We start from the raw sequence: 11213 nt of genomic DNA, 5'->3' as shown, positions 1-11213 counted from the left end.
ACCTCTAATTGTCCATTTATGTAATTCTAAGTAAAGATATATTTATTAATGCAAAATTGGTGTTTGATGAGAATTTTAGAGGGGTGCTAATAACTTCACTACTTTTTAGCATATTAAGATTTTTCAATAGCCAACACATTAAATGATAAAAAGTAGTTATTAGAAAATTTTGATAATGAATTGATGTAAAAGAAAAATTGTTGGCATTTAATAATATCTCCTTTATTAATCAATAATAGACATGCATTGCTCGATCATGTCAGAGAAGTTATTAATTGTTTAACTCTAACTCTTATACAACTGTGCTTCTTAAGAGAGTCAATTCTTTTTTGTTTTTTTTGGGTGGTGGTGTTGGGGCCGGGCCGGGGGGGGGGTGGAACGGTTCACGATGTTGCTGTTTTCTAATTTTGTGGTGCCAGAAATTTTTTCAATACGGAATGATTTCTTTCGTAATTTTTTACAACGTATCAAATTTTGGGTCATTTTATGGATTTCTATTTTCTTAAAAAATTTCACGTAAAACATCTTACATCCATCCCATTGCATAATTTATATTTATATTTTTTTATTATTGTTAATTAAAAATAATTTTTAAAGAAAATTATAATATTTTTGAGTTATGGACATTTAAATGATACAATAAGAATAAAATAATTAAAACGTTTAGGATTTTTATATATTTTATAAAAAAATTAAAAGGGATATCAGAAATTTTTTAGCAATATGATTAATTTTTTTGTTTGAATTTGTATTTTATAAATTAAAATGGGAGGTATTTTAAGATATAAAATTCAAAACAAGTGCTATAAAAGATTTTGGGGGCTTGTTAACCAAAAGCAGCCCAAAACAAAAACTTTGTAAGTCCAAGTGTTCCAGACCACAGTGCAAGAGCTGTAGAGTGCTGCTAGTACTGCAAATTCAATTGCGAAAGCTCTAAATTTCTATTTCTATTTAGAAAAAAATTATGGATATTTAGGTAATTATGGTTTAAGTTGGCATATTTTTTTCAGAGTTTTGCAGCTTGGTACCCTGTTGTTAATTGTTGCCTCGTTGGTGTGTTTTGGCATACCAAATTACCAATTAGACGGAGGTCCCTCTTTTCTCAGCGAATTAAAGCATTTGTGACTGGGAACAGTGAGCACATATATTACTCTATTGGAGCTATTTTTGGCTCTGTTAAAAATTAGGGTTCGTAATTCAAGGTTGCAATGTCTGGCAGAGATATTAGATACGACGCTGTTGGCGAAGGGTCGCGTCACAAGGTTTCGCTTTCTTTGATTTTGTTAAGAGTTTTAAATTTGTTGTGATATAATTATAGTTGACCATTGAAGTGTTTTATTTACAAATTTTGAGATTTGTATTAATTGGTTAAGGTCTCCTTCATTATAACATATCTCTATGCTATTCTAGATTGAAGAATATGTCCTCAATAAAACTTCGATTTTGAATCAAATCACCGTATAGTTGAAAGCTCTAATTATTATAGTTGAGGAGGTGCTTCTTTTTTTTTCATAGATTATTTTACTCGTGAAACAAAATTGGAAAAATAGATGTGTAGGGGAGTTCAATTGAGCTTGTTTGGAGTAAGAAAAAGAATGTTTTTAATGAGTTACTTTTGTGGTTAAATCGAATATGGAATGTGATTAATAATAAGTGTGCTAGAGATATGTATAGAAATGAAATAATAACACGTAATTTGCGAAGTGGTTAACTTGTGTTGTGAAATTACGTGAGCAGAGTTCATGGGTGTCTGGAAGGTCCAGGACTGGAGAGCGAGGGCGAGATAGGCATCACAGAGACTTTAAAAGTGGGGGGGATGACAGAAGAAGGGACAAAAATTATAAATATGACCGCGAAGGGATTCGTGATCATGACAGGACAGACAGGTTATCATTTGCTCTGGCATTTATTCATGGAAGTCATTTGCTAATTTTATTTTTGCACCCTTCTTGATCTCCTGCTATTGTGGAAGTTTCTGCTGTGAATATACAGCTCCTGACCCATTCGGAGATGACAATGTGTGCTGCATAGTCTAAACATGTTTGAATATCTATTTTGATTTTTTTTTTTTTTGGGGGTAGGCACCGTGACTATAATCGAGACAAAGAAAGGAGGCATAGACATAGATCACGTTCCCATTCAAGTGACAGATTCAGGAACCGATCTAAATCACTCTCTCCTTCCCGTTCTCCCTCGAAAAGGTATAGAACAACTTAATGTAAACATGGTCATTGAGGTGGTGAAACTGTAAAAGTTGTTAATGTTATATGGGGAAAGGCTTTACATGTAAAAATTTTGAGATATATTTTTTCTCATTCCGTGAACAGATAACATTAGGATAAGTATGGCGTTTATGTCTTTGTTCATTATTTCTTTTTACCTTCTATATTTTATCTGCAGCAAGCGGAGAAGTGGCTTTGATATGGCGCCACCTGCTGCAGCCATGCTACCTGGTGCTGCTGTTCCAGGTTTGCCTCCAGCCTCTATTCCAAATATGAAACAATCTCCTATTGACTAGTCAATAACACTAGACTCTTTTCATCCAAGAGAAGAGTTATTTCATCACAGAACTTTTATCAAATTATTTTTGAATTTTACTTCACTCACCTTTAACTTTTAATATTGTTTGTGAAAGTTGTTCATTTTAATTTTTATCTAATGGATTTCTATGGAAACTGAGAACCATTGTTGTGTTGTTTGGCTGTTGTGTGTGGTTGTTTGTTTGTGTTTTGTGTCTATCGGTTGGGTAAGAAGGCAATGTTTGGGCTACATGTTCCACTGTGCTACCCATGGATGTGATTACCGTTGATTTAATGTCCAATGGAGAACTAGTGCTTCGATTGGCTGGATCTTGTTCGCCTTCAACCGGCAACAGTTGTCATTGGTAGACTTACACATATTTCCCTAGCATCTGCAGTGATGGAATTCATTTCTTTCTTTATTTATTGAGTATTTAGGTATGAATTAGGCTTCTCTCTATAGTCTTATCACATTGTAGTTCTAGGCTTTGAGAGTTGTTGCTCTTAAGATTTAGTAGCAACGTGTGTGTGTAAATTTATTAGCCATATAACTCATCCTTGTCCTTTTACTTGCTTCCTTTTGTTATTATAATACAGGGCAATTGCCTGGTGTACCTTCAGCAGTTCCAGAAATGGCACAAAACATGTTACCTTTTGGAGCGACACAGGTTTATATTTTTCACAAGTAGCTCCTCAGAAATTATTTCCTTTGAGTTATCATCTGTATATTTGTGCTGCTTATTAAATACTATTTCTGTATGTTTATTTGCTGTGTATTATTCAAAATTCCTTGTGGGGTAGCTAAAAGATGAGAAAGATTGTTGACTTTTTGTGGGAATGGTTCAATGATATTAATGGTGCTCACCTAAGTGGAACACTATTACTTTGGCAAAAAGAGAAGGTGGGGTTGGGGGTAGGGGTGGTTAGGAATTCGTAATTTGGAGAACAAAAATCGGGCTCTTTTGGTGAAATGGTTATGGAGATTTCCTCTTGAGAAAGATAACCTGTGGCATGAAGTGATAAGAAGCAAATATGGCCTTGATTCTAATGGTTCGGATGCAAAAAAGGTTAGTTGTGGAGCTTTAAAAGTCCTTGGAAAGCTATTTCTAAGGAATATGAATCTTAAATTAGCCATAGTGAGCCAGTCATGGGAAATGGTCAATTTATTATATTTTGGGAAGATAAATGGATAGGAGATGCTCCTTTGTGTGAGTGTGCACCTCGTCTTTATAGACTTTGCTCTTATAAAAATGGTGCAATCCACTCTTTTTAGCAATTTTCTTCTCCTTCAAATTGGAATTGGAACTTCAATTTTGAAAGAAGCTTTAGCGAGAGAAATTTAAGAGTTTGCTACTGTTATTGATTTGATTAATAGTGTTATTATTGACGGAGGGAAAGAAGATAAAAGAGTGTGGGAATTGAAATCTTCTGGAGTTTTCACTTGTTAATCCTATTTTGGATGGCCAATCGATGATGATTCGGTGGAAGATTTCAAAGCATTCAGAATGATAGGGAAAGCTAGAATTCCCTTCCCCCAACACCACCCCTAAAAAAAATAAAATTCAATTCTTTATTTGGGCTTTAGCTCTAATAAAAATTAACACATTCATGGCGTGTGATGGGTAGAAGAAGTGAAGAGAATACTAAGCATTTGTTTTTTCATTATGAAGTTGCTTCTAGATTGTGGGAAAACTATGCAAAGAAGCAAACTTATGGTGGTTAGTCTGTGTTCTTTTGAAGCTTTGTTAAGGGGGAACGTTGAAGCGTTTGGGAAAGGGAGTAAAGTAAGACTTTTTGGAGAAGTGCAGTTTCAACTATCTTTTGGGTGATTTGGCATAAAAAAACAGTAGAATTTTCGAAGAGTTAAAAGGGGACAATTATGATAGCTTGTGGTATAAAGTTTACATTTTAGCTTTGCTTTGGGTGTCGGTGATTGGACGCTTTTTCTCCACTCATCTTAATTGGAGGGGAATTTTAGGGATTAAGGGTGTGTCTAGCACACCACATTACATGGGATTGCATTGGAATTGCATTAGCTAATGCAATGCAATCCCATGTTTGTTAAGTCTTCGTGTCCAATACAGTAATACACCATAAAGCGAACCATGTCGCGTTAAATAAACCCGAGGCGAGGGGGTTGGATTTGTGTAATATGGAACTGTTAACATTATTTTTTTGAAATTTGCTTAATTAAAATAATTAAAAACTAAATATAAAATTTTTAATAAAATTAAAACCTCAAGTATGCTGATGTTGGTGCTGATGAACTACCAGCGATAGTTTGACAGCTGCCGGCCACTAATGGCCTCCGCTTAGCATCATGTTTTGCACTAAAATTTGGTATTATTAGAATCCTTATTGTTGGGAATACCTAGTGGTACAATTATTACTAGAAAAAGCTTCCGTTTTCCATAAACTTACTGTAAAAAATTTGAAAGCCAAAACTTTGACCGTAGATCTATGGCAAATGAAAAATTCTTTGCAAGAAATAGTTGCACAAACAATAATGATTCTAATGGATCAAAATATAGTTCAAATGACACTAAAATACGACGTTTGGTGGTGAAATTTTTTATTTTAATTATAAAAGTTTAAATTATTAATTAAATATAAATGAATCTTAGGTTATTAATTTAATCTAAATGTTAAAATAAAAAATATTATTCTAAATAACACAGTGAATACTAAATCAAATATAGTAATGCAATACAACTAATGCAATACAATGTGCCAAACTGACTCTTAGAGTGTATTCTACTCATTTTTGTATGGGTTTAGGTAGTCTCTTTTGGGTTAAATCAGACTTTTGGGGATTGATACTATTTTATATAGTGTTGATTGATTTTGGGTGGATACCTGGTCCACTACTAAAGTGTACTTTGTCCATTATTTATTAATACAAATACTCATAGTCCCTATCCAAAAAAAAAGAAAAAAAGGAAGAAGATATGTGTGACTAATATTTTCATGTGTCACAGTTGGGCGCTTTTCCATTGATGCCGGTACAAGTCATGACTCAACAGGTACATAAAGATTTACCCGATAGATAAAGATGTATTTGCCTTATTCTCCATTTTTTTTAATCTTTTTTTGGTGGTTACCATTTGTATTTAATTCTTTTTTTATGGTTGTTCATTTACAGTCGATTTTCTGTTTTTGGCTCTTTGATAGGCCACGAGGCATGCTCGCCGAGTATATGTTGGTGGGCTTCCTCCTTTGGCTAATGAACAGGTTCTGCACTCAATTCTCTTTTGCTGGTTCTTGTGCTCTCTTTCTCGAAAAGAATGATAAAGTTGCATGTTTATAGTGTTTATAGTTTTCTAAGTTGAACAGTGTTGATGTCGCACCTAGTCCTCTTTTATCTTCTGTTTGCTTCTATTTCTTCAATATAGAATATATTCATTCATTTTAATAATTGTAAGTCCTTTCCATTTAAATATCCTATAATCATATCGGCAGAAACATAGTGTGGTTGCTCTTATCAATTACCATATTATGCTTTATGCTTGTGTTGTGCTCCAATCCACCATTCTTTGTATATGATATTTTGCATGCTTTAAGGAGTATCGTACATACTTAGCACAATTTGATTTTACACCTAATTGGAAATTGGTGATGCATTCTTTTAGTATACACTCAGAATTTAAGGCACATATGCCATGTAAACTTTTACTCAAACTATCATCTCCATTCTCCAATATAAGAGAAAGGGACTGTTTGTTTTTCTTGCTTATGCGTGGAATAAGGGTTTTTCCCCTCGTCCTGAAAGTAGGCGTGGAATGAATTATTAAACCAAATTTTATTGAACTTGAATGTCAGTTATTCTGGTTTCCAGTAAGTTTAGTATTAATAAGATACCATGTGTACACTTTTCTATGACCTACTTGTTGAGTTGGGCTGAAAATTGTTTCAGTTATAACATCGGTTGACCTCTTATGTGTTTCACCAATCTGAGGATGGATAATTTCTTTTCATTTTGTGAAGCATGATGGTTGGTTTTCTATGTTTGAAACAGGCAATTGCTACATTCTTTAGCCAAGTTATGACTGCTATTGGAGGAAATTCTGCTGGTCCTGGTATTTCCAACATACTTATCTCCTGAACAAGTATATGTACATCCATCTCGCATGTTGCAGGTGGTCCATAATTTGGTATTTGAACTTGTAGGTGATGCAGTAGTGAATGTTTACATCAATCATGAGAAGAAATTTGCATTTGTGGAGATGAGAACTGTTGAAGAAGCGAGTAATGCAATGGCATTAGATGGGATTATATTTGAGGCATGTAAATTTCTTTCTATCTTTATTTTCATTCTGGTGAGCGAATCATGTGTATATATTAATACCTTTCCAATTGACTTCTCTACGTTTTTATGGCATATTTAACTTCATGTTGTTATTATCGAATAATATGTGACTTATGGAATCTTGCTAGTTTTCTATTTGACATGCACCCAGTGATGTTACCAGGGGGTTGCTGTGAGAGTAAGAAGACCTACGGATTACAACCCTACATTAGCTGCAGCACTTGGTCCAGGCCAACCAAGTCCGAATCTTAACTTGGCAGCTGTTGGACTTGCATCAGGGTAATTTAGCACCATTATTAGTTTGAAGATTGGTTACAAGGAATTTTTTTTTAAAATTATTGTGGCATCAGTATTTGTGCTAAGGTGAAATATGTTTATTGGTATAGTCCAGTGTTGCAGCCCTCAAAGGGAACATCATTAATTTTCTTTGTTTTCAGTTTCTTTTTCATCAATTTGCATAGGAATATGCATATTTTGTGATGACATATGTGTAATTGGTTGAAAAATCTTCTCATCTGCTGATTTGGTAATTTATTATTTGATTAACAGTGCAATTGGTGGAGCAGAGGGACCTGATCGTGTCTTTGTGGGTGGATTACCATACTACTTCACTGAAACTCAGATAAAAGAGTTGCTCGAGTCTTTTGGGTATGGACTCAAAATCTTAGCTATTCTCCAGTCTTTCTAAACTGCTTTTCTTCTTGAATTTTACTGCGCTAATGCTTCTGTTTTGTGCTTTACTGACCAATCTCTACTTGTTATTATACATGTGATCCATTGTGGTATCCCAATTTTTAATGGCACTCTTCATCTATTGTAGGACTCTTCATGGTTTTGACCTCGTTAAGGATAGAGACACGGGGAACTCTAAAGGATATGGTTTCTGTGTCTATCAGGTAAATGAAATCATGCTAAACAATGTGGTCTTCTACATAGTACTGTGCATTTGTGACAAAAACATTTATTTCTTTGCTGAAGAATGCTTTTCCTGCTGAATATTTGACAAGAGCCTTTCTTTCATTTCCTTTCAAATTAGTTGTTTACCACCTGGCCTTTTTCCTTTATTGTCAGTCACATATATAACTACATTCATATTTATTATAACCGTGGATTGCATATATTTCTGATTACTGTCAACTAATTGTCAAGCACTTCAGGATCCAGCGGTGACAGACATAGCATGTGCAGCTCTAAATGGCTTGAAAATGGGTGATAAAACTTTAACTGTTCGGCGAGCTACTGCCAGGTTAGTGTTCCTTAAGAATCTGGGTTGGGACTGAAGATAATTGCATTATCTTTTAGCTGCATTATGCTCTTGTTCCCGTTGATCTGATTGTTTGCTTGTATTCTTTTCCTTTGCGCATCCATTACCTTCCTCTTTTATGGTTGTCCAGTTGAAGGAACTATTTTGAGGAAAAGAATGTTTTACTAGAATTGATGTGAAACTATACCTTTACTGGGAAGAAATGTCTTTAGAAGATCCTCACGTATGTTTTGGAGCTGTTGTGCTTGTCTTGTTTCGATTCTTATAAAACATCTTAAAATGTACGTCCCTTTAGATTGCTTGTTTGTTCTATGTTCTTGAAGAGAATTTTTGGTGTCTGAAACATCTGGTTTCTATTTTTAATTTTCTTCTGAGTTCCCTTCATATTGGTATGGGCATATTTTGCTATCTTTTATTGAATTAATTGTCGATCTGCATTTATCTCTGAATATTCTATCACCATTTATCATGCCTGAATCTTCTGACAAACTCATTGGAATTTACAGCAGTGGGCAATCTAAAACTGAACAAGAAAGCATATTAGCCCAGGCTCAACAGCATATAGCTATCCAGGTAAATCAAACTTCTGGTGCTGTTTTGTATTTATATTTTGTTCGTTATTCTCATTAATCTATATTGACTTGTATAAACATCTTTCTCAGAAAATGGCCTTACAAACTAGTGGCATGAATACTCTCGGAGGAGGAATGTCTTTATTTGGAGAAACTCTAGCTAAAGTTTTATGCTTGACTGAGGTATATTTGCCTGTTCCTAGTGTAACACCCCCTTTTCTCTAGTCTTCCTACTTTCATTCTTCTACCAAAATATTGCCATTCTCTGATATGTATATATGAATAAGAGAATCCCTTACTTTTAATAAAGTTAGGGACAAGATAAAAGATTAAAAAAAACAAAAAGTACAAACTACAAAATTATTCTCTGATGAAGTGTATATATATGAATTATTCTCTGATAAATAAAGACATCCTCACTCTTAACGATGTCACTAATATACAAAAAAGCACAGCTTTTCAATACATTGGAGACTGTGTGATTTATCTGTTAGGATATTTAAATATGTAATTTTTTAAATTTTAGTGGCATCCTTACTTTGTTAAAATGAAGATGTCCTCACTAAAGAACTTATATATATTTGAAATAGGAGGAAAGGATATAATATTGTTGATTTATAGAGCAAAATCTCATAAATTGAATAACTTCTATTCCCTTGCCTGATCCAAATGCCAAATAGAGGCTTATAGATTATGAGAAAGGACACATGATTTGGTGGCAAAATTGAGTTAGACCATATGCTTCTGTCCTGATTTTGAATGAATTTGTTGTAACTGATAATTGTCTATTTCTGAATAATATAGGCAATTACTGCCGATGCACTTGCAGATGATGAAGAGTATGAAGAAATATTAGAAGACATGAGGGAAGAATGCGGTAAATATGGTATGTATAGATGCACATTATTCTACAGTTGATTGCTTCTAATAAGTGATGTTCTCTGTGTGCATTATTTCCCGTTTCGTGATATGAGATGGAACCATTTTAGGACTGATTTAGTTTGACAGCATCAAAAGATCTTATTGGTTTTGGGGATTTAATTTTTGGATCAAACAGTTCATCGACTATTAACTCTCTTATATTTACGGCGACTCATTATTATGGGAAACTCTGTTTGAAGGCTGTCATAGCTATTGCACAGTGTTGGTTTCACTAATAGTAGGGAATATTTTAGTTTGTGATTCTCTGCTTCACTTTCACATTCCTTTTCTCTTATGGACTTAGCGAAACAATGAGTAAACTTCATGTTTCACATATTATATGTGTAGTAATATTATTGAACATCGGTTTACTTGGGTGGGATAATTAGGAACTCTGGTGAATGTTGTTATTCCTCGGCCAGATCCAAATGGAGGAGAGACGCCTGGAGTTGGAAAGGTAAATTTCCCTCTCTGGGTAGAAATAGTAATTTTCAAGTTGTCTGTGCAATGCACATCCGATGGTTCTACTTGCAGGTGTTCTTGGAGTATTATGACGCTGTTGGTTGTGCCACTGCAAAAAACGCCCTAAGTGGCAGGAAATTTGGAGGCAATACGGTGAATGCCTTCTATTACCCAGAAGACAAATACTTCAACAAAGACTATAGTGCCTGAAGTAGGCTTCCCCGCGCCGGCCCCCCCTCCCAAAAAAAAATTATTTTTATAATAAAAGTTTACAATGTATAGTTTTCAGTCAGTTGTGTAACATGAAATGATTTACCTAATAATTATTTTTATAGGTGCTTTTAAGTCAATTGGATCGCATTCGATTGTATATGAATGCCATTTTCCCATTTCAGCTTTCACTCTTGTAATTTCTTTGGTTAAATTTCAGGTATGAAGTGTGAACCAACAAGTAAAATAGAAATTTGTGCCCTTGCGTTGGGACGTCGTCGCTAAGTGAATATGTGAGGGGTCCGTTGTAAACATAAAGTGAGGGTGCGTTTGGGTTTGAGATTGAACTAAAGTGTTCGGTAAACGCTAACTGTTATATCTTGTAAGTTATTTTGATATGATTTTTTATTTGTATAATAAAATATATATTATATTTTTAATAATTTTATTAAAATTATTATGTGAAATTTATATTTACTATATATTATTAATTTTTATTTGATAATTATATATTTTTTTTACAGTAGCTATAACTTAAATTTCAATCTCAAATGGGACCTTAAGTGATATAATTTAATTTTGAAATCTAGTAATTTATCATCTTCAAGTTCAATATTAAAAATAAAGAAATTATTTTAGAATGTTGATTGCATTAAATTAAACAAATATAAGATTTGCAATGAAATGTTTTCAACTATCCATATATATATATATATATATATATATAGGGAGTTTCTATGTTACAATTAATGTAACATACACACTCAACAACAACCACACAAATAATGGGCTCACATAATTTATGTGGTTGTTGTTGAGTGTGTATGTTACATTAATTGTAACATAGCATTTGTCATATATATATATATATATATATATAGTTATATGTCGAGAAAATTGGTAAGAGACGTTATTGTGTTACAACTATTAGAGATTCGTAAGGGCCTACCGGGCAGTTG

General features: G+C 33.7%; 1 protein-coding gene across 5 annotated transcripts; it reads left to right on the top strand.

Moving 5' to 3' along the window:
• The first annotated feature begins 855 nt into the window (after nucleotides 1–855).
• LOC18053544 (splicing factor U2af large subunit A) lies at nucleotides 856–10612 on the top strand. Of its 5 annotated transcripts, none has more exons than XM_006449246.2 (18): nucleotides 856–1262; nucleotides 1738–1886; nucleotides 2082–2201; nucleotides 2401–2468; nucleotides 3117–3187; nucleotides 5498–5542; nucleotides 5691–5750; nucleotides 6535–6595; nucleotides 6687–6799; nucleotides 6989–7104; nucleotides 7375–7473; nucleotides 7646–7721; nucleotides 7983–8071; nucleotides 8599–8662; nucleotides 8752–8844; nucleotides 9466–9547; nucleotides 9972–10039; nucleotides 10117–10433. In XM_006449246.2, the coding sequence occupies exons 1-18, from the start codon at nucleotides 1209–1211 to the stop codon at nucleotides 10252–10254; spliced, it is 1566 nt and encodes a 521-aa protein (XP_006449309.1). In that variant the 5' UTR covers nucleotides 856–1208; the 3' UTR covers nucleotides 10255–10433. The 5 variants fall into 5 exon arrangements, with proteins under 5 accessions (XP_006449309.1, XP_006449310.1, XP_024046256.1 ...); XM_006449247.2 differs by having other exon boundaries at nucleotides 8596–8662; XM_024190488.1 differs by lacking the exons at nucleotides 9972–10039; nucleotides 10117–10433 and adding an exon at nucleotides 10475–10612 and having other exon boundaries at nucleotides 8596–8662.
• The last annotated feature ends 601 nt before the right edge of the window (nucleotides 10613–11213 follow it).

Source organism: Citrus clementina, unplaced genomic scaffold (genome assembly GCF_000493195.1).
Source record: "Citrus clementina cultivar Clemenules unplaced genomic scaffold, Citrus_clementina_v1.0 scaffold_2, whole genome shotgun sequence".
Classification (NCBI taxonomy): Eukaryota; Viridiplantae; Streptophyta; class Magnoliopsida; order Sapindales; family Rutaceae; genus Citrus; species Citrus x clementina.
The sequence above is the reverse complement of the archived record's forward strand: the minus strand, read 5'-3'. Positions and strand labels throughout refer to the sequence as shown.

Bases quoted from the DNA above. Each gene is read 5' to 3' on its own strand.
- LOC18053544 (XM_006449247.2), top strand. From the start codon at position 1,209: ATGTCTGGCAGAGATATTAGATACGACGCTGTTGGCGAAGGGTCGCGT. The intron at 7,105-7,374 runs GTAATTTAGCAC...TTTGATTAACAG, and splicing joins GCTGTTGGACTTGCATCAGG to TGCAATTGGTGGAGCAGAGG. The intron at 8,072-8,595 runs GTTAGTGTTCCT...TGGAATTTACAG, and splicing joins GTTCGGCGAGCTACTGCCAG to CAGTGGGCAATCTAAAACTG.